General features: G+C 36.2%; 1 protein-coding gene across 3 annotated transcripts in view; it reads left to right on the top strand.

Annotated features, from left to right (window-relative positions):
• Positions 1-25,896, top strand: part of LOC124554913 (epidermal growth factor receptor kinase substrate 8-like protein 2) — a 197,047-nt gene extending 171,151 nt beyond the window's left edge. For all 3 annotated transcript variants that reach the window (XM_047128600.1, XM_047128602.1, XM_047128601.1), the window contains exons 12-19: positions 1,944-2,217; positions 2,808-2,981; positions 6,740-6,851; positions 12,211-12,378; positions 22,532-22,700; positions 22,791-22,926; positions 23,249-23,441; positions 25,134-25,896. In XM_047128600.1, coding sequence (XP_046984556.1) covers positions 1,944-2,217; positions 2,808-2,981; positions 6,740-6,851; positions 12,211-12,378; positions 22,532-22,700; positions 22,791-22,926; positions 23,249-23,441; positions 25,134-25,219 — 1,312 coding nt within the window. In that variant the 3' untranslated portion in view covers positions 25,220-25,896. The remainder of the gene's footprint in view (positions 1-1,943; positions 2,218-2,807; positions 2,982-6,739; positions 6,852-12,210; positions 12,379-22,531; positions 22,701-22,790; positions 22,927-23,248; positions 23,442-25,133) is intronic.
• Positions 25,897-27,838: the final 1,942 nt, after the last annotated feature.

The following is a 27,838-nucleotide window of genomic DNA, read 5'->3' as shown; positions in this document are numbered from 1 at the left end:
TTATAGACAAAATATTCGTGTAAAGAATAGCTTTTCTGCCTCGAGACCAGGTCACGTGATTGAGATTGACTCGCTGACTGTGACACCTATGGGCAGCACTAGGTACTTGGTGACCTGACGCCATGAGCTCGTGACCGCAGAAAGGACAGTGTGTAACGTCAAGTGAACTAACAAGATGAAGTGGAGGAAGATAGAGAGGTATCAGAGAAAGGCAATATTAGTAGCTGAGTTTCATGTGTTGTTTTATACATTATCCCATGACTGCACAGTCGTATTAAAGATTATATTAAACCCATTTAAATACATCTTTCCAAAAAGTGGAATAGGTTCGAAAGTAAGATTTTTCAACAAAATATATTATAGGTGGTTCTGATGAGGGTATATACATGTTTAGCTTCTTCTCTCGCCCAGCAGCAGGTCTACTGGGTGTGTTAAGAGCATGTAATCTAGGAAGTAAATTGAAGAAAAGTATCTGTGTATCACAGTTAAAATGTCTTTTACATCCATTGTTATTCCCAGAAAAGTACTTTTTTTGAAAATCGTAAAACCACAAAGGAAGGCTATAACTAATAAGAAAGATACCAGATGTTCAAACATGATAAGTAATCATCAGAATTACACCACCCTCTGAAATGGGTAGACTAGGCTTATAAACTGGGTGTTCGAAACTAAAAGGCTCAAAATGGTACAGGTGGCAGGGCCCTAAACTAAGTATGTTGAGATGTGACACCAGTGATCAAAAACAAATTTTTCAGGTGTGATATGATATGTTGAATGTGCAATGGATGAGAGACACATGTTTGTAAATTTCTTATATTTCATAACAATCAAAAGCCTGCTGCACTGACATTGTTGGCACTATTTTGGGAAACAATCGCATTTCATTATTCCTTCACTCTCGGAGGTAGCACATTGGATATGATATTGGCCTCATATTCTGAGGATGCATGTAGTCAATCTCTGATAATCCATCTGAATTTAAGTTTCCATGGTTTACCTAAATTAGTGCAGGTGAATGTCTTGATGGTTCAGTTCCTTTAACAATTCAATGGGTAATTTTGTCCCCCTTCCCTGTCTATCTGACCTAGAGCTACTTCTATGATAAGCAAAAGTCACGTGACATTGTACTCAAGTCTTCCTACATCTTTCCTTATGCTCCTATCATCTTGTCCCAGCTGGCCGAGGTGGCCGAGCAGTTCTAGGCGCTACAGTCTGGAACTGCACGACCGCTACAGTCACAGGTTCGAATCCTGCCTCGGGCATGGATGTGTGTGATGTCCTTAGGTTAGTTAGGTTTAAGTAGTTCTAAGTTCTAGGGGACAGATGACCTCCGAAGTTAAGTCCCATAGTGCTCAGAGCCATTTGAACCATCTTGTCCCCTAGTGATAATCATTTTTCTGATGGCCTTTCTCCTACTGTCTTTCCATGTCTTTTTGTCTTTTCCTTTTAATTTTTCTTGTTGTTTCCTATTTTATGATTTTTTTCTTTAAGTAATTTATTCCTTGCCCATTCACCTCCTTTCACTTTCTTTTATAGTTTATCTTTAACTCTTCTTCATTGCTTTCATTTGACTTGACACTGCTTTTTTTAATTTTTTGCCATTATTTGAAATTACAAATTACTCTTGAACCTCCATGTAATCCAACACTTCTTTCAGGACTTGATTTTCTCTCTTTTTCATATCACATACAGAGAACAAACACATGATGTAGCATCTACTTTTGTATTTTACTGTTGTTTAAACAGAATTTTTGTTTTTGTTTAATGAGTTTAATATTTTTTATCAGTTTGTGAAGTTCTGTAATTATCATATAGATTAAAGAATAATTAATGAGATATGTTGTTTAAGTAGTCATACAAATTTCATACTCCCTTTTAATACTATTTTCTGATGTCAGTATGCCCTGACAATTTACAAGTAATTTTTGTAATGTCTGTGTTAGGGAAAGATCGCAGAGTCCAGGAGGTTCTGATAGAGACTTCTCAGCAGTCCCATCAATGGGAGGAGTACCAATGTCACCGAGAGATATAAGTTCACGAAGTGATATTTCAGCAGATTCAATTGAGAGAACTGGTGGTGGAAGAGAAATTCACAGAGATCAAGCTCGCTGGTTGGAGGATCTTCGTAGTCGTGGAGCTAAGATTGTCCAGGTTACATATCCCAGAACGGCCAATAATGACAAAGAGTTGACTGTAGTACGAGGAGAATTTTTAGAGGTGAGATTTACTTATTTTTTGCAATGAATGTTATTATGTGGGACAAAACATAATAAAATTTATGTATGTTGTATTCATCCATCTGCATGTTACTGAATAACTACTTCAGTTTGAAATGTATCTTTTGGGTATGTAAATGCAAGCTTTAATGATAACAAGTTTTGAATTAAATTACTCTGTTGTGCTTAGTACTGGAAATTAAAGGCTTCCACAAATAAGACTTATTAGTGAAATAGGTGCTTAAACTTCAGCTAGGTTTTGATAAAAAGAAGAATTTTGAATTCATAGTATTTTGTTTTAGAGTGTCTTATGAAGTTGTTTTGAGGATAGAAATGAAATAAATGGTAAAAAATTATCTTAAATGCTACTAGAGCTGGTAGGAATACATTTTCAACAATTTTAAACAGGAAGCCTTGTTATACTAATCAGTATTTTAAATTTTTGACAACACCTTAATGATTATACTTGTATTCTTTTATTTTAAGGTATCATAATTGTTAACAATGTTATCTTAATCCAGCATGTACATATTTTTGTTCTACAAGGGTAAGATTAATGGGTACTGAAATCTGTATTTGTATGTATTTTAGGTCATTGATGACACCAGAAAGTGGTGGAAGGCACGCAATATTAGAGGCCAAGTGGCTCATGTTCCACATACAATAGTCACTCCATATCCACCAGGAGGTGTTGACTCGAGTGATGTCTTCAGCAATCCTCTGTATGCTCCACCAAGGGGCTATGACCGCCATTATGCAAGCCAGGTGGGGACAAATCAATTATCTAGTAAATAATTAATTTTTCTCTTGGCTGATTAGTAGATGGTAGATGGTGAACTTCAAGAATAAATTTTTCACAGAATTTTGACAGTTCTCTAGGAATGAAACTAATTTACATACAAAGATGTGATATATGGTGCATTTTAAAAATAAGAGGTAGTTTATTACATAGAAGGAATGAATAAGAAAATGTATTACATAGAAGGAATGAATAAGAAAATGCGGCATGCATTACAGGTTTCTAGCATGTGCATCCTCATATAATTTCTTCGGGTACTATTTCAGTTTCAAAGAAACCTTTGTATAAAATTGTTCTTCCTGTGAGGTGCACCAATTTTGTAGTGAACTCCTCAGTTTTTCAGCTTTATCAGATTATTGACACACAACTCACTTCTTGCTATAGAAAAGAATGGTAATCAATGGATACTTCATCAGGACACTAAAATGGATGATTAATCTATTTACATTTAGAAGTTTTATTTGCCTCTTTTATGAGCAATGTGCAGAGATCAGTTGCTTTGAAGAAGAATAATAACTAAAGTTTATCCTTGACAACTTCTATTCTGTAAAAGAGTTTCTATTACTGTAATGTGGTGGGTAGGAATTACCAGCTTACATTTGTATATTTTTTTGTTTTTGTGCTGTAATAATAATAATAATAATAATAATAATAATAGTTTACAAATGTTCAGAATATAACCATATATACAAATTAATTTATGGTGTGAATGTAAAATGACTCATTCCACATCATTACAATCTACTGTGCAAAATCCGCCATGGAATATGTAACTAACTAACCAACTAACTAACTAACCAACCTTAGCATTACCTATCATTGGTCATAAGTGCTATGGTATAATTTTCTTAGTGCTTATGACAAGAGTAACATGCACTTACAGAAGTTTTGACCTGCCAACCCAGTGCCTCACACTGCAAAACTTTTCCAGTACACAATGTGGACTGAGCATTATGCACATGCGTATTCACAGATAAAGCAAAATCAATAAATTTTAAATGTGACTTCACTTTTTCTTAAAGTATTTCAATATAGTACTAGTAGACTTGATGAATCTGTGGCTGTTCAACTTTTATGGAGGATACCCTGCAGATAAATTCATAACCGAGCTCAATAATGAATGACGGTATGGCACAGTGGTGAAATGAGTTAAGTGTCAGCCTAAAAATCCAGAAATCCAGGACTCAATCCACTGTTGATGCTAGCACTGTTTTTCTGTCACATGTCATTCTTTCAGCTCTGGCAGTGACTTGTGTAAGTGAGGAAAGCCGAGGGGCACTGTGGTACGAAGTCCACAATAAAACTCGTAGCCCTACTATATCTGGCTGGTTAAGTAATTTCAAAGGCTGGAGGAAGGAAAAGCCATATCACCTCCAATAGTATGCATAGTAAAGAAATATTGTGTTAAAAACAAGGTTCAGGTTGAGAACAGGTTTAGCTAATGAATAATATCTTTACAGAATGAATATGTCACTGTGCTGATGAGTGTGCAGTGTTTTGAAACTTCCTAGCCAATCAAAACTGTATCCCAGATCAGGATTCCAAACTGGAACCTTACCTGCTGTGGTTATTACCCATCAGGGTTCCAGGTTTGAGTCCTTGTCCAACACAATAGTTTCAATCTGTTAAGAACTTCCAAATAATATGTTTTTAGATTCCATGTTGCTGTTTAATTTCTTGGACTTTTACTTTTCTAGCTCTTCTCCATTTTCAATGGCCTCTTCCTGTGTTGATAACTTAATATGTATTTTTTTGCATCTATTTTTTTCTCTCTGCTGTGTTACTTTCATGTTTATTTAATTACTGTTTTTTTTTCCTGCATCAAAAGTGCTCACTTTCGTACTTCTCCAGTTATTCTTTGACAGCAAACATGATAAATTCTCCTTCCATTTGTCACTCCAGTCAGTGTTTCTCTAGTTTTGTTTTTTATGACATCCATTAAACTTTGCTTGCTGCTTTCCATTCTTTGTATTTGATCTATGTCCAGTACTTTTGTTTAACTTGGCCCTATATTCTAACTGGCTTATGTCCCTTTTTGTTCGAGTCTTAGCTGCTGTTATTTACCATTTTCTATCTTTTGTTTTCCATGTCACCTCTGAATACAGAACCTGTATTTCATATATCAAGCTCCTTCTGGCCAAATACTAAATCTAAAACATTCCAAGCATCTTAGCTCTAGCTTAGTTTCTAAGTTGATAATACCTGCTTTAAGAGTAAGTAATGTGACTCTAATTTTGATTGATACTGCAACTGATTCTTAAAGCCTGGTGATTACTTTATAAAATGAATTGTTCTTACATGGTCCAGTCACATTAATTAGTTTATTTTTGACATCAACATGCAATAACCACTCACAGACAGCAGGTGGGAGCACTAGCAGTGGAGGGTATATAAAGCATGTTGGGGGTCGCAAGAAACAGTGCAGTCATTATCTTAATGTGAAAACAAGCAATTTATCTGACATCCAAAATCATTGACTTTTGGGCCAAGAATGGAAACATTTCTGAAACGGCTAAGTTTGTAAACTGTTCATGTGCTGCCATGTTTAAAGTATACCATGCATGGCAAAATGGTGATTCCAAAACTAGTGTCGAGGCAACTTTGGTGCACCATAGGCCATAGATGATGGATGAATGGTGGCTGCAGAGATGTGCACAGATGAATAGACATGCAACTGTTGAGTAACTGACCACCCTGATGAATCATGGGGCAACCACCAATGTCTCCTCAATGACTGTTCAACAAATGTTGCTGCATACGGGCCACTGCAGTGGGCAACTGGTTCATGCAACCATGCTGACTGTTGTTAATTGATAATGAAGCCTTGAATGTACGTGCAGTATAGCAACTGGATGTCCACTTAATGGCAACAGGTGGCCTTTTCAGATGAATAATGTTTTATGATCCACATGCATTGAACATCTGGCTGTTTGCATGTATGCTGTGAAACATCTGAAAACAAACACCCTGAAACCAGGAGGGAGCATTATGGTCTGGGGAATGTTTGAGTCTTTTCCTGCATGATCTCAGAATTGTGGAAGGCACGATGGATCAATGCATGTATGTGTTCATCCTTGGGGCCATGTCCACTCCTACATGCAGTTTGCATTTCCTCTACATTTACCAGCAGGTCAATGCGACATTTCACACAGTTTTTAGTTTATGTGCATGGTACGAAGAGCACTGTGGTGAGTTTACCACACTCTCCTGGCCAGCAAACTCCCCGAATTTAAACCCAGTCAGGAATCTGTAGGATCACCTTAATCAGGCTCAACCGAGGAACCTTGTGCAGCTTGCATGACACTGGAGTCATTGTGACTCCACATCCTTGTCAGTACCTTCCAGAACCTTACTGACTCTCTTCATGCATGTCGTGTGCTGCAAAAGGTGGTTATTCAGGCTTTTGGTAGGTTGTCACATTAATCTGACTCGACAGTGTATATCTCACAGGTCATGTAATACACTAGTTTCAGACTGTTTGATCTGTGTACATTCATATGACCCTATCAGTGTACAATACCTTCAGAAATATCCTTGTGTAGTTGTTAGTTTCTAAGTAGGTAATGCATGCTTCAAGAGTTAGTAATGTGACTTTAATTTTGATTGAATGGTACACTTGTTTAGTTAGTGTGTGACAGTTTAGCTTTGAAGTACATATTATATTTATATACTAGTGTCTCTTACATGATTCTGAGAGAAGTTACTTTGTGTTTTCACTTTGAAGGATTCGCCACGTGATGGAGGGTCAGGTGATGGAAGAATGCCCACACGCTCACCACCAATTCCACCTCCTGCCCCAGCTGACTGGGTTCGTAAAGAAAGACTTGGAAAGAAAGGTGAATTTAGATACTTCTAAATATTTGAGGACTTTGTGGAAAGTCCCAAGCTCCGTCCTCAAAAAGGCCAGAATATTCACTGTTTTTTAAGGCTTTCAATTTGCTAAGAAAGGGATACATCCCAGTACTTTATGACAATATGAATGTAAGTGACTACATTGCGACAATGACTTCAATGAAACAATTTGTTTCACAATAAAATCACATACATGAAAATTTGAAGCAGCAGTGTCAGAGGAAAGCAGTGGCAGTATGTAAATGCTGATATGCTTTACACAGACAGAGAATGAATTGTTTGCATCCAGTGTCACACATGAACAGCAGATACAGTATAGGTATTCAAATCCTTGTAATACCTGAGAACTGCCACAAGATGAGAACACACATATAGAAGAAAAACAATTTATTGTTATGTTGTATAGAAATGACTGCCTTTTATTATGAACTTTAATTACATTTTTTCTGTATGTGCCGACATGTTACAATACTCATCATAGTTTCATATAAGCTTACACAATATTATTGATAATCTTTTATTAAACTGAGGAAAGTGCAAATAAACATTGGGCCTGCATGTTTACTAATTACACATTATGTCAGGCTAATGTAGTGATTTAACTATCATATTTCACAGTCTCCTCATTTGGTCAGTTTTCAATGCAATACATGAATTAGTTAACTGTTCACAGGAAGTATTTGTGAGACTATAGCTGATTTTAAGGCTTCATCACTTACATAATACTTGTTGGTACAGTGATATGTATCTACCTCACTCATATAGATGTGTCATTTCATTTACCATCAGATATCATTGCTTTCAAACTGTCTGTTCATGCTATTTCATTATCCATAATCCATTCTTTGGTGCTTAAGTTAGTGATATTACTCCCTTAAAAAATTTAGATCTCCAGTTTTGTGGGACATTAGCAGTAAAGAGTTAGTCTTTAATTGTTTACAATGTGTCCAGGTGCTACTCAATCAGTAATTCATCTCTAAAATGTGATCACATTTTACACTGTTGCCTAACAATCATAGGAAATTTAATTCCTTTTAAAAAATGTTTTTTTCTGATTGTCCTCTCTCTTTTGTCATGGCATCTAGAATATTTGCATTCATTGTAATGTTAATTCATTTGATTCTTTTTTCATGAAAAGATTTTACGATGTATTACCTTCGAAGAATGGTTTGCAGTTTTTACAGTTCACTGCATCCATAATTGTCTCAGATGCACATGTGCTTTGATAGGAGTATTAACATTCTGCAGTACGTATAATCATACACAAAATAACTGCAACATAGGTGATAGAACAGTAAGCTAACATTAAGACTAATTTGAATAAACAAAGGAAACCACATACTGTGCCACTAGGTTCATGTCCTGAATTAAAAATATAAAACCCTGATAATTTTTCCTAGTGGTGTACGGTTCTTTTTCTAAAGAAAGGTTACAGAAAAAGAGGAATATCATAAGTGTGAATGGAACAGAGAAGCTCACTTTACTGAAATGAGTGACAGAGCCAAAACTTTTTAAGTCTGCTATGAAAATTGGGAAACATTACCTGACAAATTTGGTTTGAAGTTAAAAAACACTTATTAATATTCATGAATAATTGAAGAGACTGTTAGGAACTGTGGGATGTGTATGGTAATTTTTGATCAGGGAGGTGAAAATGTATTTTTTTCAGTTTCACTGTGCATTGATGTAATTTTCTATCAGCAAAGATTTCAGTAAATCTATTACACATGCTGTATTTATGCTTGTAGAAAATTATTGACATCTGCACCGTTCACTTGCTTTGGTGTTGAGCTTTATCTGTGCTATAATGGGAAAGCCTAGATTTTTCTGATACTTGAAACTTTACTTTTCTGCTTAATATTTCTTAACATGGTCATTTTCTTATACTGAAAATAGATTTCAGAATTAAGTATTCATAAATGCTTAAAACCATAAACTTGGCTGACATTAGTACTGCCATATAAAAATATAAAAGAACTGGCACACTGTTAATTTATCTAGTCACTGATAGTATTAAAACTATATAAAAGATTGATATTCATAAAGAAGAATTTAAGCATTTAAAAATAATCTTTACTATTGCTGTTCAATTTTAGACAGAACTTAGTGAAAACAGGGTGTCCAGGATTTAAACTCTAATGATATAAAATGAGCAGTAACGGATTTTCATACCTTCAGCTAGTCCCTATACTAATCCTTACTAATTTCAAGCTTTGTTTTTCTTGTTTGCATAACACAGACAATTTTCTCGTCACTATAAAATATATCTTCAATTTATGTATCCCAACCTACTGTAAATAAACTAATACTGAATGAGTTCACCTGTGCCACAACATGGTATCTCTGCTTGTCTCAAGATTTCTCGGCAGATTTATTTCCTCTTATCTAACCTTTTGTCAGTACAGCTCATTTAGTATTTACTGTCATTTTATATAACAAAATTTTAAATACATGTAGCTTTTTTCATTCCACTTTTTCTTGTTATCTACACACATTTTAAACATAGGGTCATGCTTCTGGTGTAAAGAAGAACAGTGATTGCTTTGTTTGTCCATTGATCATTGTTAAGGACTGGAATATTTGTTACAGTCAACTCCCTATTACAATCAAGGAAAACCAAAAACCTTTGAACTGAGTCTGAGATTGCAAATTAACAAAACTGCAGTGTATAAATTATAGTGCAAAACATGAACAAGCACAGTACTATTCTCTTTTTTCCTTTTTAAAACCAGTCCTGTGGCAGATTAATTTTGAAAACGTCTAAGAAAACAACTAAAATTTCTTTATATATTGGTTTCAATGTCTTGTTGCCATAGCGCCTATCATTCATCAGCTTTTTAATCTTCATGCATGTGCTGGAAAATTAATATTCTTTCAATGTTAATTGTGCTCCATGTTAATTTGTGACTCTTTGTTTCTGCATAATGCAACAGATTTAGTAATACACTAGAACATTTGTGTTGTATATACAACATTTTATACACAAGTATATTACAGATTATATAGATTTAGAGCATTACTTCTCTTATTGGCACACCTGCTTCACAGTTTTTTCCTTTATTTAAGTATTTTTCTGTCATCTACATCTGATGTGTTGTTATTTTGTGTATGTATCTACATGTTTATTTGTTGGCTTTGTTAGCTAAGTAATGTAACTTATTCCTGAAATTTATAATGCACTTTGGTAATCTTCTGCCAGTTACATTTAATTTTTGTAGCAAATTCACCTTATATTCTATGTGCAAACACAATGAAGTTACATCCAGAAGAATGAAAAAGTCTGTCATTTATTGCATAAATCCTCAAAGAAGAAGCACTGTATTTCAGTCTTGTCTGGATAGCAGTGAAGTTTAGTGATGAGTTTGTGTGAATACTGATGCTGCAGAGTGGGCAGAAAAAGTGATATTGTATGTAATTAGAGTTTCTTTGCATCAACAGTATACATTTGGCATTAAAAAGCTTTAAGTAGATTTTTATCCAAATTTGCCACAGAATTATTATTATTTGTTTATAAACAGTTACATCACCATCACCTCACTTAGATTTTGAATAAATATTCAAGCTCTTAGGAATAATTTCAGCATTCAATATTAGTTAATATTATATGACATTTAAATTTAATATGTTAAGTTTCATTTAATTTCTGAATTATGATACTCCTGTATTTTAACAGTCTACCTGGTATCACACATTTAAGTGACTTAGAAAGTTTTAATATTGTTGGGTTCCACATGCTAAGTGAAGTTCATTTACAATACCTCTACCATTTAAGTACCGTCAAGCTTACTATAATGTTGTAAAAGCTCTTAATGCACTGATATAGAGAAAACAAAAAAAAAAAAAAAAAGACAGTGCAAAGTGAGTGCTGTGTTGTAGTGATACTGTATGTGGAAAACTGAAATAACAGCTGTAAACTAAATAATTTTTAATACTTCATTTACCTAACATAAATAAGTAAGAAAAAAAAACCGACAAATGTTTTAGATGGGGTAGGAGAATACACATTAGAACCTATGCTGTCTATCTAATTGCATTCATTTCTTTTTGGCGATTTACATTTCTGTATCTGTCGTTACCCCAAGAAATTGCTTTTGGTATATTTTTATAGTATTTTCATGAAACAGATGACACAGTGGATAACATACAGGATGTATATATTTAATCTCATAATAATAAGCTCAGCTTAACATAAATACGATTTATGTATTATTAAAAGGTTATAATGCCTGCAGTAAACACTATATATTTTTAATATACATGGAGATGTGATTGTGAACTTGTCAATTGTTTGATGAATTTGCTGTCTTACTCATTATCAAAAACTGGAGTTTTATGTAGTGACCTGTTGTTGTTGTTTGTCTAAAAAAAAGAAAGCAACTGTCCATTGTCCATGATAGCTAATTGTGGTGTCTCTTTCAACTGTGTACTGAATTCTTGCATTCCAAAGATCCCTTGTTTGTATATTGTGTAGTATGGTGTTTGTTATAACAGATTTGTTTACCTTTGCCATTTTTACTGTAAAAGGTGATTTGAATGTATATTTTTAATTATATTGATTGTTATCTGATAATATGTATTGTGAAAGTGAATAAATGTACTTATATGTAAGAACATAACTACTTCAGTTCTTTTATTTTCCTTCTATCATGTGCTGTCCCATTTTCCTGTCTCAATGTGCACAGAGGTTTTTGTGTGTAAAAGTGTGCTGTGAATGTAGAAGAAACTGTTTCTTAAGAGCCCTTTATCATTAAAAGTGAAAAATATATATGCGCTTGTGCTAAGCATTACCTCAATTGCAATTTTATTGAAATAAAAAAATGTAAATCTGTAGTTTTCCACATTGAGTTCCTGGTGACACTTCATTTTATGTTAAGCCCAAAGATAAAGAATGAATCTAATGACATGGAACACTATAGATGCCTTCAGAATGAATGTGTTTGGTGGCTAAGAGACTTGAGAAACACTACAGTGTACTAGCTATACCAAGACCACGTATGACAAATAACTATGATGTTGAGAACAGATTTTATATTCAAATTGTAATTTATTTGGCTCCTGCAACAGCAGTAACAGTTGCCTATGCTCAACCATATCTGCAGTATCTTTTGTTTAGCAAATGTGTCACTAGTAATAAGTTTTCTTGCTAGAGACTTTGCATCTATCAGCTCTAAAAACTTCCATATATGTGCACAGTGTTAGTACTACTCCAATAAAATTGACGTAAGCATTTTCTGTTTTGCTGAACTGCATACAAATAACCTATTTGTAAGGTTAACTAACTTAAGTAGTTAACTAACCATATTACTGTCACTTATCAGTATTGTTTGATATGCCGAGTTACAGAAATGACTTTCGACTCTGAACAGAGTTCTGATGATGGCAGCCTGCAGAGAAGTGTGAATCATTCTCCCCCTGCCCCACCACCCCCTCCTCTTCCGGTATCCACACCAACTGACTCTGAACCTAAGTCCATTTCACATACACCCAGAACGAGTACTGTACTATCACGAGGTAACTACTCTATCATATAATTTCATAAATTTTAAATTTCTTTAGTGAAATAAGGAAATTTGCATACACTCTTTGTTAGTGTTTGAGAACCACTAAGTAGAGACTGAGAATGAATTTTTTGTCCTGAAATAATTTAGGCATGGTGAAGATTGATGTGCTATTTCACTAGCAGTCAGGTGTGCCTCATAAGTATTTGGAATAATGTATCTTCAGTACTGGTAAATACTCTGAAACCAGTCTTCTGGAATAGCTTTCACAACCTCCTCTGATTGGGCTCTGAGCACTACAGGACTTAACTTCTGAGGTCATCAGTCCCCTAGAACTTATAACCTAACTAACCTAAGGACATCACACACATCCATGCCCGAGGCAGGATTCAAACCTGCGACCATAGTGGTCGCGCGGTTCCAGACTGTAGTGCCTAGAATCGCTCGGCCACTCCGGCCGGCCCTCCTCTGATTTCTTTGAAATGATCTACCATGATTCAAGTTGCTTTTCATGTAGTTTTAATTTCAGATGGTGGAATAAGATGTGAAATGTGACCTGTATGACAATTGGTGTTATTTTTGACCAAATGTTCTATAAAGTGTTTATAATATAAAAGCATGCATTATAATGATGTAGGAGATAAGAATATCAGGGTTCGTTGGTGTTGTCAAAGCACATAACTTTAAAAATTTGGTATGTTGAAATCATAATGATGAAGCCAGCTTCCTTATTTATTTTTGATGGATTTGAAATACAAGAGTTGGACAAAAATATGGAAACACCATAACCACAACACATTGCCATGCCTAATACAGCTCAGGAAAACCATTGGCATTCAAAACAGACTCCAGCCGTCTAGGAATAGTTAAATAGAGGTCCTGTATGGTTCTCAAGGAAATCTTATAATTTTCGTCCTCCAAAACATTAGCATGTTCAGATAATGATGATAGAGGTGGATAGCAATGAAGCACCCTTCTCTCCGAAGTAGACCACAATGGCTCAATAATACTGAGGTAGGGCCCCTGTCATCGTGAAACACAGCACCATTGAGGAACAAAAATTGTACCATGGGATGGACCTGATCAGCCAAAATAGTCAAATAATTCTTGGCAGTAATGTGACCTTGCAGAGTAACTATGGGGCCCATGGAGTACCACAATATTGCTGCCCAAATCATCACTATACCCTCGCTATGTTTCACTATTGGGATGTAAATTTGGCTAGAAGTTGGAAACAGTGTGAAACAAGACTCATACAACCAAACTGTTTTCTTCCAATGCTCCAGAGTCCTGGTTCTGTGGCTTTGCCATCATGTTTCTCTGTTATGGACATTTGGATTACTGATGAGTGGTTCGAATTCCAGCTCACCCTGCAATTCCCTGGTTCTGGAGCTCCTTTCATGTTGTTTTGACACTGACATGGTTTGCGAGTGAAACATTAAACTTGCAGCATGTTGAGGACATCGCACAAGTGCCATTTGTGGCCAAATAGAACAGCAAAACCTATGGGCTTGGCTAGCACGTGCATTTGTGTTCAAGCATGCCTTTCTCATGGTGTTTTCATATTTTTATTCAGCCCCTCTAGTTGTCAGCATGCTCTCTTCCATATGGATAAAGGTCCCAATAAACCTACATTCTCTCTTGCTTCTGTTCACATGGTGACAATTTTGACATTGTGTACATAAATGTGTCAAGAAAATCAGTGAAAGCAGTATGTATTCCTCAGTATACTAACATGAGTTGAATCAGTGCCTTGTTTGCCAAGGTTTTTTAGTCCAAATTTTATTGAAACTGAGACAAAAGTTTTCTCAAAATCAATGAATCCCAGACAAAGTGTTAATTCATACTCATTGCTTCATTCTGTGATTTATTTTATAACTTGCAAGAGACCCATTGTGCTATATCCACTTGTAAAGCCAGCTTGTTCCTTTGGCTGATTAAAATCAAATTTTTTTTCAATGTGATTGGTGGCTGTATAAGTGAATATTTTGTACATCACGGAAGGAGAATGACAACAATGTCCAGTTTTGCGTAATTGTTTTCGTTAACAAACATTCTATAAATAATTTTGCAAGTTGTTTTGTACACCTTTTCTTCCAGCTCATAATATTTTTATTAGAACGCCATCATCTCTCGGCCTCTCTCAGTGTCTTCTTCATGCCTTGAATGTCTTTATACATCTTGTCTGGCATTATGCTAGCGCTCTCAATAATCTATTATTATCTAAGTCTGTATCTTATTAATTTGTTAACATATACAAACATGTAAAGAAATCTTGGACTGCTTGGACATTTTTCTATATTTTGTTAATTATTGTGCTATTTTCCATCGTAACTAAGGAAATGTGAGATATACCAAAGTGAGTTTCTGGTTTTTTTTTTTTTAACACCTAGAAGGAATTACCTGAATGGGATGGAAATCTGTATATATGATGTACATGTACAGACAAACAAAGGATTACAGTTTCAGAAAAATTCGATGATTTGTTTAATAGAAAGAGCTTCACAAATTGAGCAAGTCAGTAACATGTTGATCCACATATGGCCCTTATGCAAGCAGTTATTCAGCTTGGCATTGATTGATACAGTTGCTGGATGTTCTCCTGAGAGATATCGTGCCAAATTCTGCCAATTTGGCACATTACATCATCAAATCTTAAGCTGGTTGGAGGATGCTGTCCACAATACTGAAAATTCTCATTTGGGGAGAGGCCCAGCATCCTTGCTGGGCAAGGTAGGGTTTGGAAAACATGAAGATAAGCAGCTGAATCTCTCATCGTGTACACACAGGCATTATCTTACTGACATGTAAGCCCAGGATGACCCGTGATGAAGGGCAACAAAACAGAATGTAGAATATCATTGATGGACCAGTATGCTGAAAGGATGCTCTGGATGACAACCAAAGGGGTCCTGCTACGAAATGAAATGGCGCCCCAGACCATCACTCGTGATTTTCAGGCCATGTGGTGGATGACTGTCAGGTTGGTATCCCATCATTGTCTGGGGCATCTCCAGACATATCTTCGCTGGTTGTCAGGGTGCAGTTCAAAGCAGGACTCAACCCTGAAGACAATTCAACTGTAGTCAATGAGATTCTAGGCTGGATGTGCCCAACACTACAACAAACCGACTTGTTGGTGTACAGAGGTCATTGGTAGTTGACCCAAGGGGCACTGTGAGCTCACCCCCCTTTTTGCAGGGTGCCTGTTAATGGTCCTTGTGGTCATTGAAGTATCAGTTGCATGGCAGACCAATGATAATGATGAATCCAGGATTCTGTGTGCCTCTCTTATGATTGCTTGGTCCTCACATTCTGTTGTCTCTCTAGGGAAACAGTTTTCATTTTGATGCTGTCTGCAGCCATATTTCACCCATTCTAGCCAACATCATCAAACAGTGGCATTGCTCCCATTCAGATGTTGCATGATTTGCCGATTACTCCACCTGTCATCTTTGAGCCCAACTGTGCCTCCTCCCTCAAATGCTGACATCTGTGTATATTGTGTACACGCCTGTCCACAAGGCACAGTTACTGTCCAACTGAGTACATGGAATGAAATTTGCATAGACTTTATGTCCTAGTATAGACATGTCCCCTGTTTACTATCCTTGCCCGCTGTGTGGTGAAATTGTGCAGCAGCATCACAATTCATCCATCGACTATCAACGCTTAGAATTTTGCATTATCTGTAGATACCTCTATGAATATCAATTTGTGACCACACACCCTCTTGAAGATGTTTGTGAACAGTTTTGGTCACTTCAGCATATTCTATTAAGTTCCAGTTATTGTTTGCTTAAAGCTCTCATCTTCCCTGTAATAGTTATTTTGCACTTTTTGAGGTTTTCTTTTGTTTTGTTTTCTTCATACCTGCAGTATCTTTTGCTGTTTGCATAATTAACTTTGTCAAGTTGTTGCTCATTTGGACTACGTGTATAATCTGCATTTTCTGAGAGTTTCGACTTATTGTTTAATTTTACACAGTATACCTTGTCTATTTTTAGATAAATCCTGATTATCTATATTTCTTACTTCCTACTGGATGATTCTTCTTCTTTCCAATTCTTTTTATCTAGTTTTAGTCTGCAGCTTACAAGTGTGTGATAACTTGCAGTTTGACTGTGGTTTAAGACTGTTGCATCATTTAATTTTTGGCCCCATTTTTGTTCTCTATTAGTCCATTTTCTCACTGCCTTTTTTTGGAATAATATGTTAATGTCAATCATGTTCTTCTTCTTGGCAGATTCTGCCCATGTATTCTACTAATATAGGACCTATGCCATTTTTGCTGATGTGCCCAAACCTTCCTATTGAGGAATTGTTCTTTAGTGTCTGTTTCCCATTATTGCCTTGTAATGGGATTTTCTGTCACTTATCAGCTTCTGTAACTCTTCACAAAGGTCTTCTACTTTGTGATGAGAATGTGAACATGTTGGAGCATAGATTTGGATGACTTCCATGGAATATCTTCTGCTTATTATTAAAGCAGCTTTTGCCATTCTGTCTAAGATCACTTCTTTCTATATCCATAATATTTATTCATATTTACAATAAAGCTAACTCTTGAATTTCCTCCATACCTTTTCCTCTAAAGTTACCTTATTTTTTAATTCAATTAGAACTTTTTATCTGGCTTATGATAACCATTCTACATTCCACGTTATCTTATTTAACTCCTCATCTAGCTACACTAACCCATCTTCACAGCTCATACTTAAGTAATTTAATACCCCTAAATAACTGGTATTAGAAACAACTGATTTTCAAAGGTCCCTGTTGCTGTTTATTCAGCCGAAGATAGTGTAACAAGATGTGGGTTCAGAAATTGCTGAGTACACCCCATGGCCTACTGTTTATGAAACCAAAATGGTTGTGAATAATTTAATTTTGTGATTTATGATACAAAATATTATTGCAATTTTCTGCATGTCAGTCCAACATTACCTACTTTGACAGCTATTGGAACATTATGACTTCATACTCGTCTGTTGAAAGGAAACAGGTGTAAAATATTAGGAACATTGGTCCACTTCGGCTATTTCTATAGAACTTAAAAATTTACCTGATTTGGCTGCCAGTTTCTGTTCAAGTCTGCACTATGTGAAATCAGAGAAATTTATTTTTCAAGCTGATCTTTTAGGGAACTCTTCTAAAGATGAATCTGACCAAAATGGAATGAGAGCCCAGAGTACCTCACATAAACATTTCTGTGTTTGTAGCATCCTGACGTAGCATCCTATTCCTGGAGAGGATCTTCCTACCATTACTGGTGTTAAGTGCACACATAAATTATAAACTTTCAGACCCACTGAGGTGTTTGTTTAGTAGCTGACATTTGAAAGTACTGGATTTTTAAAATAAAAAAAATTAGAAAAGGTAGAAAACAGAATATAAATGTGACGTGGAGAGAAAAGTGATACCATAATTTAGGTATAAATAAGAAAAAAACTACCAAATTTTTAGGTTTCTGAAGGTAGGGATATTGTGGAAGGCAGAAGAAAGATGACAGTATGAGCAGGAAATGGAAGAACACTAGTAAATGCAGATTTTGTAAAGGAAGAAGGGGGGGAAAATAAGTTGGATAGTAATTGCAGATGATAAATAAGTTAGCTGTTACCAGGAACAAAAACATATTTGAAGTATGAAAAAGGTTTTTGCAGACCATTACCAGTCACACCTTTTCATACTTTTTAAATAGTCGTGGTCTATTAACAGTCAATATGACTTTAAAAATATATCTGAAGTGCTTAGATAAAGTAAGTGTCATGTACACACTGAAGAGCTGAAGAAACTGGCACACTTGCCTAATATTGTGTAGGGGGCCCCCACAAGCACACAGAAGTGCCGCAACACGGCATGGCATGCACTCAACTAATGTCTGAAGTAGTGCTAGAGGGAAATGACACCATTAATCCTACAGGGCAGTCCATAAATCCATAAGAATACAGGGGGGTGGAGATCTCTTCTGAACAGCATGTTGAAAGGCATCCCGGATATGGTCAATAATGTTCATATCTGGGGAGTTTGGTGGGCAGCAGAAGTGTTTAAACTCAGAAGATTGTTCCTGGAGCCACACTGTAGCAATTCTGGACATGTGGGGTGTTGCATTGTCCTGTTGGAATTGCCCAAGTCCATCGGAATGCACAATTGACATGAATGGATGCAGGTGATCAGACATGATGCTTATGTACATGTCATCTGTCAGAGTCATATCTAGACATATCAGGGATCCCATATCACTGCAACTGCACATGCCCCACACCATTACAGAGCCTCCACCAGCTTGAACAGTCCCCTGCTGAAATGCAGGATCCATGGATTCATGAGGTTGTCTCCATGCCCATGCATATTCATTTGCTCGACACAATTTCAAATGAGACTTTTCTGACCAGACAACATGTTTCCAGTCATCAACAGTCGAATATTGGTGTTGACAGGCCCAGGCGTGGTGTAAAGCTTTGTGTTGTGCAGTCATCAAGGGTATACGAGTGGGCCTTTGGCTCTGAAAGACCATATCGATGATATTCGCATTGAATGGTTCACACGTTGACACTTGTTGATGGCCCAGCATTGAAATCTGCAGCAATTTGTGGAGGGGCTGCACTTCTGTCACATTGAATGATTCTCTTCAGTTGTTGTTGGTCCTGTTCTTGCAGGATCTTTTTCCAGCCACAGTGATGTCAAAGATTTGATGTTTTACTGGATTCCTAATATTCAAAGTACACTCATGAAATGGTTGTATGGGAAAGTCCCCACTTCATCGCTGCTTTGGAGATGTGGTGTCCCATTGCTCAGGCACCGACTATAAAACCATGTTCAAACTCACTTAAATCTTGATGAGCTGGCATTGTAGCAGCAGTAACCGATCTAACAACTGCGCCAGACACTTGTCTTATATAGGAGTTATTGACTGCAGAGACATATTCTCCCTGTTTACATATCTCTGTATTTGAATATGTGCTGTAGTGTATATTTAAAAAAAATCCATTTCCTGTAACTTTGTGAATGGTTGTCCTAGAAAAAAATGTAAAAGTTTGAGGTTTGATACCCTAGAATTTTTATTCTAATTAATAAGTAAATCACGTAACACTTCTTTCACCATTGGCAATGCTTTGTACTAGGGAAAAATTTCACATTAGGCCATGGTACAAGTTCCATGTTATACTCTAATGCTATTGCAAGGGAGAGGCAAAGGCATACCATGTGCAACAGGGCCTTCAAGTTTAGGACACTTTTAGACAAATCACTTTACTACACAGGTTTAGAGGTAAAAAAGGGTGTGGACAGTTGGAAAGGGGGGGAGGATTTAGGCAAGAGCTAAAAGAGGAGGTATGATGCATTTTATTTAGATCCAAACTGGGGAATAATTGTGTGTATCAAGATAATTTACCATCACTGTTGCAGAACATGGGTGTTCATTACAGGATATAAATGAGAAAAGTAACTTGAAAAGTGCATGGAACCTCCTGTTCTACATGAAACTATGTTCTGTTGCCAGTTCCTGACATGTGACAGAGACTGTTTGCTTGCGATAATTAATTTGTATGGGCCATTTCTGTGCTGGTCACATAAATGAGAGTGTACACTTATAATGACTCAGTTTATACATGATATCAATAGTTTAAAACGTGAATCTCCAATTATTTATGTCTTTTCTAGTAAGGGGGCTACCTGGATATGAAATTTCATAGCAATGTTAGAACAGGGAAGACAAGGTAAGAAAATCCAAAAATCTGACAAGCATATTTAAAAGGCTGTGTGCTAAATGGATCATTTCATTGGGTAGAATATGAAGACCTGTAGGCAGGAAGTGCATCATTTTGTGCCATAGTTTAAGGGGCTTATAGTATTAACTTTAAGAAGTAAACACACACACACACACACACACACGTGCGCGCCTGTATGATAAGAACATGCTGGCTGACTAGGCACTTCAGCTCTGTGGCTTGACTGTGGTGAGTAGTTGTATGGGGTGGTGTGGGTAAGGAAAGAAAGGAGACAGGGAGTGGAAGAGTAGGTTGCGGAAGGAGAAGGATAGGTGACTGGTGCATGGGATAGGAATGTTGCATCAGCAATGCGTTAGATGAGCTCGTGGTGCTCACAATGAGCTGGAAGAGTGGGTTGGGGGGGGGGGGGGGGGGGGGGAGGGGGAGATAGAACAAGTGGAGTAGAGACTGTGAATAAGGGGATGTGAGTGAAGTTAGGGTCTTGGGATGAGAGTGGAGAACTCTAAACCCAAGCTGTAAGCTAGGTAAAACAATGTTAGAAGTTGAAACACTGATAATGTGTCTGTACCTTGCTTTTGGAGAAGCTGTGAATTAGACATGTGGCACACAAAATTTGATCATTGGAAAATCTGATTGAGGAGATATTGTATAGTTGTAGGAGATGAAATACATGCCATACATTGGTTTGGTCAGAGATGATGTTCAATTGCAGAGATAGTTAATTAACTCAAGAAAGAACCCAAAATAATCTATTGATGAGATTCTAATGACAATTTAACCATCATTTGATCTTAATCTCTCTCAAGTCTGCTTTTTGCAATCCATTCATCCATGGTGTCTCAAGTATCTTTTTTTACAGCCCTAAATCCTGTAGTTGATTGTATGAGGATCATTAGGAAAGTAGGTGGCATTCGGAAAAAAAAGAAACAAAAATTAACTTGAGAGACAATGGCGATAATATTTATTGTTCACAAAATATGTTCTATTAATTATCTACATTATTGCCTCCATTGTTGAAATAATGATCATATTTTGTGACCAGATATTGTACGTCTTTCTCACAGAAATTTGCTATTAGTGATAATGCTCAGCTGGTCACAGTTCCTGTTAACCAATCATTGTCATGGAAGCACCATTTAGAAATGAACAATTTGAAATGTACAAAAGAGTGAAACATGTGTTCTTTCTTAATGCTGTGTGAAAACTTTTCACTCATTCCTACTTCAATTTTGATGATTGAGAAATTTTCTCATGCCCTTAACTAACATTTGCACTCATCAATGACCATAAGCCCTGTCTGAACTTGTGCTCCATTTTTAATCATTTTGTGACTGGATGCTTACTAAACCCTATCTTCCTTTCTTACCATCCTGTATTAATCATTTTAAATGTCTGGCCACTGAAATAAAGCAAGGAATATGTAAAAATAATGAGACCAGACTTCCAAATAGCTAGAATTATCAGCTGACCTATTGTATGTCTAATGATGAACTTGGTGAGAATTGGCAACTACTTAATGGATAAACAAACAAAGCTATTTAAAAAAAATGAGCAATTGCAGTATTTTCAAGAATTATCTTCAATTTAAGCAATGGTATATACTCATGCCACTCAGTGCATGAAAGACAAGATTTGTTGGAACATGAAATGCAAATAATTTTGATATTATGAGGGCTGTTCAGAAAGTAAGGTCCAATTGGTCGCGAAATGAAAACCACATAGCCATACCTTCCAGCTACCTCTCCAGTCACTTCTCTGACTGTTACAGTTGTCATGATGTTGTACAAACTTTCCAGTACCCTTGTCACAGAAAGCAGCCACCTGTGCTTTCCACCAATTCTCTACACTAGTCTGCCTTTCATTGTTTGAGCCAAATGTTGTATTCATAGCCAGCGGTTCATGTGAGCAGAGATGAATAATGGAGGGAGCAAATTGAGGGCTGTATTGTGAGCGATCAAACACTTCCCATAGAAAATGCTGCAGGAGCATCTTCATTGCCCCTGCAGTATGCAGCTGAAATTTGCCTTGAAGAAAGAAATGCATGACATTTATGTTATGTGGGCTGCATAGCTTCAGGCAGAATCTCATACCAGATCCACATACTTTGCAGGAGACACTGTTGTTTTAGGCATCTCTATGTGAACACTTTGTGCTCTGAACTGAAAAGAGCAACGTGAAGCGATCGACAGGCACGCTATAGGCACTGCCCAACACATCTGTGCGATGTTCCATCGGATTTTCACAGTGGCTTCCATTTCGCGCCTAATTGGACCTTACTTTCTGAATACACCTCATGTATAGCAAACAGGAAGATAAATACATTTTTAGCATTAGTTCCTTTTTCTGTTACTATTGTGAAAATATTATTACACTTAGTATTTTATCAAATGTAAAAAAAATTCCATACACTACAAACTGAATTGGTTTGCATTACAGCTCCAAGTATGCAGGACATAATGCAAGAGGAGCTGAAGACAGTGTTGACATTATACCGAGGCAAAACAAGGAAGCTTGATATTGTGAAAACTCCTGAAGTTTACATTGATCAGAAATCTACACCTGACGAAGTGCAGCAGTGGCTGCAGGAAAAAGGCTTTAGTGAGAAGTAAGAGTGAAAATAGCTACATGAAGTGACCACTGTTAAACTACATAAAATTATAAAATCCTTCTTAAAATGTAAAATTAATCATTTCAGGATCTGTAAGCAGCTTAAAGGTATGACAGGGAATGAACTGTTTGCACTTACTCGAACACAGCTTGAGACTTACTGTGGGAAGACTGAAGGTCATCGTTTGGATTCCCAAATAACAATACAGAGAAATGTTTCTGGTGTATGTATATTTGATTTTTGCTGTTTATAAAGTCATGTTAAAATTATGAATGTCATTCCATTCTTTCTTACATTAAATATTAGTAAGACCTTTGTTTCTTAAATTAAGTTATTTGGTCAGGTGTACATCTTGTTATTACTGATGTTACTAATTATACAGTGCCATTTGGAGAGGTGGCGCAGAATGCCAGTCTTTTTCTTGCCGTTGGATATTTATTATTACTGTGTTGTAGTAATGATAACACCTAACACTTATTGTAGATAAGAAGTTGTTATCATTTATTGTATATTAGCAATCATATAGGTAATGTTTTGTTTTGCAGTATAAAACTGCTCGCTCATCAGAACTGAGTGCAATATTAGCAAGAGCAAGAAGAAAGGCTGAGATTGCTACTGAGAGCCATAATACACCAGACAAGGGAAATTCACCACCGCCTCCTCCTAATAAGCACACAGGAAATCAGAAACCATGGTCTGCAGAAGTTCAAAATGCAAATTTGTTCCCTGACAATGATGGTGAGTCTAAATTAACTAGCAGCATATAGCCCATTCAGAAAATGATGATGTCATTGGCAGTGGCTTCCACCTTAGTTATTTCATACAGTACTGCTCATTAATTTCAATGAACAATGACTGTTATCTGATATTTCAAATAGGAGCAGGAAAAAACTTTATTTTTGGAGGGATAAAGTTATATCCAAACAGATAAATTATATTTTACTTTTATCAAAGTATATGGATTTAGTGAGTGCCTCATGAAATTGAGGCATGTGGTCAATAAGTTTTTGTAGGTATTGCAAGTCTATATGATTCCATACATCCTTAATGACATTCCAGAGATGTTCTTTGCTTGTTATGAGAAGATTCTGGATACATCTGTCTACTTCATCTGAGATCATTTCAATAGGGTTACAATCAGGGCTTTGGGAGGACCACTCCGTATCCTTCAGTATCTTCTGTTTTTTCTTTGATGCAATGTGCTTCTTACAAAACACTGGCCAACATTTTGGGTCATTATCTTCTTGTAATGTAAACCCTTTCCCTATTAAGTGCAGTCCACATGATATCATATGATAATGAAGTAGGCAATGGTAGTTCATTGATCCGTACACTCTTCTATTTTCAAAATGTCACCAACTCTGTCTCCTGAAAAACATCCCCAAACTATAATTGAAACCCCACTGTGTCTAACTGTAGGTAGAATACACTGCAGGGTCACCCTTTCTCCTTCATATCAATGAACAAATGTCCTCTTCTTAGCATCAAAAATCTCGAATTTTGATTCAGCTATGAATAACACTTTCTGTCATTCTTTATATGTCTAATTACTATGTTTCATAGCCCATTGGAGTCTCTTCTTTTATTTGTGGGCTTCAGAAGGGGTTTCCTTGCTGCCACGTGTCCTTTTAAACAGGCATCAGTCAGTCTCCTGTTTACTTTTGCAATAGATATGTTTTTCTTGTTCAGCTCAACCAGTTCTACATGAATTTGTGCTGTTGTTTTGAACTTGGTTTTCTTACTAGTAATTATGATTAATTTTTCATCACTTTTAGCTGTTTTATGGGGTCGTCCTAGTCATGGTAGCTCCTTATTGGTACTTGTTGTCTTCTGGTGGTGAAGGGTGTATTGTATTCTCCCTGTATAAATGCCACATTGTTTCACAATTTAGGGCATAAAGAAACCTGCTTGTTTGGGTACCACAATTGCAGCACCTTTGTCTACAGATTTTTTCACTCTTGGAGCCATAATAAAGGTGTGAACACTGTCAACTGTCACTAAGAAACTGAAGTGCATAACCATATAAATTGTATCATACCACTGCTTGAAGTACACAGCAGACATCACAACACTACTTGGAACAACAGGGCACCATGGAATGGTCATTCATTGTCACACAGGTGACCAAACATACAAGTTCAGCTAACTATTTTGTATATACACATCACTCTTCTGAATAATACTGCATATAGATGAAAACAGTTACATGAACCTGACATGATTACTAATGTTGTACTGTTGCTTTGCTTACTCAGCTGTAACCATGGTTTTATATGATATCTACAGGGAATTAAATGTCAATTATTAAGTTTATTGAAATTAATGAACAGACATGTACATTTAGTGTTACCAGTGTGTGGTGAGAACTTTTATTAAACAGTCTTGTTTCTGCTTAGCAGACATATAATTGAGTGTAATTACTTGTTTCAGATTCACAAGATAATGATACTACTTCTGACTCTCACTTCAGTAACATGCTGAAGCAGAGGCTACAAGAAATGAAACAGAAAAAATAACAGAAGATTCAAAGCATAACATGAACACACATATTGAAAATAATGACATGCATTTATGTGTCGTCAGTGGGAGTTATCTTTGTTTCTTTATTTTATTTAAAATGGTGTTCTCATAACTACCAAAACAAAAATTTCAACACTTTGTTCTGCTCAACCAATGGTTTTATCAGCCCTTTTGAAATTATTATTATTTTTTTCTGCTTGCTTTTTCAAGTCTTTGTATAAATTTCAGAACAAACAATTTATCCCTGCTTCACTGTATATATAAATTCCTATTAGACATGCAGATGGCTTTATATTATTAGACATACAGATGATTTTATGATTCCCTTGTATATTTAATTATTAATTTTACAAAGTTGTAACTCCAAGTTTCTGTATGTAAATATATAAAAAATTATTTTTATGATGAAATACTGAAATACATTTTATTCCCTTTTTTCTACTTAGTACATGTTTGAAAATGGTTTTAAATTTGTGATCATCAGTTATAGTTTTAAGCCCATAAATGTATTTTCCTTTCATTTCAAATTATAAGATTTAATTTTTATGTCAGTTACAAAGAGAAAGGAATAAGAGTGTAAAAAGCACATACTTCCATAAGAGATAGTTTCATCATTTTATTCTCTTGTTCTGTATCATGTTCTCTACGTAGTAAAATGTTGTATCTTAAACTAGCAAAGATTCTTGTTGCTGTTTTATGAATACAATATAAATAAAAAAGTGTATTTTTACAGAATGGCCCACACTCCATTATAGTAATCACTAGTAGTTTAATAAGATTAAACAAGATGAACATTAAGAAACCACCAAACTGGAGGGACAGATTCCTGACTGAAAATGGAGGGAAAAAGTTCCTATGAACATGTGTCCAGAAATGGACAGTGTGCATACAACGACAACAAATCTTCCAGGAACACAATACAGAGCTGCATCACATTCATGTCATAACAGATGTTCGAAGTGGCTTCCACAGGATTGTAGGTAATAGGGATAGTAACAGTTGTCATGCAGGATACACATTATCATATTTTGGCTTACACCACACTGTCGTGCCACTTGCCTGAGGATTGTACTAGGGTTTGCCTCAATATCCTGTAGAACCCAGGCCAACAAATCTGGTGTACATGCAGCCTGGTGCCTCTCTGCATGTTCGTCTGTCTGAAAGGACCCATGATCACACAAACACCCAAAAGGGACGTGAAATGTTATATGATGTGGTTGATGTGTGTGAGAGTACTTGCTTTGGTGTAGCTGTGCTGCCTCTCAACTGTTTCCATCTGCTTGGCCGTACAAAAACACTCTCTCGGCTTGTTTCCAACATGAATACCAGACCATTCTGCTGCTTACGGTATGTTATGTGAATCACACAGTGTGCTACACAGGAGAAACACATGGCATGTGGTCAAAGGAACATTATTTGTCAGCACCATTTACTGTGGCAATAATGCATTTCCAAGCGCATGTTCATAGGACCCTTTTTCCTACATTTCCAGTCGGTAATCCATCTCTGCAGTTTGTCAAGTTCATAAATGTTCATGCTGTTTATATCTATACAGTTGTTTTCTTAATGCTTATTACACTAATTTCAGGATCATAAAATCCTGTCAAAACTGTCACCCAGACATCAAGAGAGTACAGAGGGTTCTTAGAGCTTTGTGACATATACTTTGTATGCAATAGATATTTGTATAAAGCAAAATAACAAATGTGTAAATATTTTAAAATAATATTGCATATTGACTTCTGGATTAAATGATTTATTTTACGTACAGGGTGGTCCATCTGAAGTTTTGGATGAGATTATCTCGAAAACTATACATCAGGTAAAAATAGTGGGTAAAACAAGTTTGTAAGCTCAGAGGGGGACATCAAATGATATTACATGTGACCTCCAGCCCCCACCCCCTTGTGTGGGGTGGGGGGCAACTTTTAAATCTTAAATAGAAATGCCCATTTTTTTATTGCAGATTTGGATTCTACATAAAAAAGTAATCAAGTTTTGTGTGAAACATTTCTTTTAAACCATTGACAGATGGTGCTGAAATTGAGAAAAAAGTAAAATTTGGTAAGAACTCCGATTTATTTAGAATTATCCAAGAAAGACATGTCAAATCAATAAAAAATGTGTACCAATTCTTTCGTTATGCCAAATTAAGCTACTTTTGTACAAAATGTACTGTATCCTACTTTTAGCATTACCCAGGAACAATGACATGGGCATAGTAGAACGATGTTCCCATGGGTTGCTCATTAGTGTGAGTCCCCTTGCCTCTCACACGTGGGGGTGCTTCTTTAGTGTGAGTCCCCTTGCCTCTCACATGTTGGGGTGCTTCATTAGTGTGAGTCCCCTTGCCTCTCACAATTTGATGTGCTTAATTAATGAAATTAGCCATGAAGAAATTGTTAAAAATTATCCCCATTTGCTTCAATGCATAAAGTCAATCATCTGCGAAAGTTGCCCGCAGTTTTGAGCAGGACATCCCGTGGTATGGCTGCACATGCTCTTCAAATGCATTGCTACGTATCATTTTGGGTTTGGGCTGTCTTTCATAAACAATATGTTTTAAATAACCCCGCAAGAAAAAATTGGGAGATGTTAGGTCAGCTGAATGTAGA

The sequence above is a fragment of the Schistocerca americana genome, chromosome X (genome assembly GCF_021461395.2).
Source record: "Schistocerca americana isolate TAMUIC-IGC-003095 chromosome X, iqSchAmer2.1, whole genome shotgun sequence".
In the NCBI taxonomy this organism is placed as follows: domain Eukaryota; kingdom Metazoa; phylum Arthropoda; class Insecta; order Orthoptera; family Acrididae; genus Schistocerca; species Schistocerca americana.
Note: the sequence above shows the minus strand (reverse complement) of the source record. Positions and strands in the feature narration are given on the sequence as shown.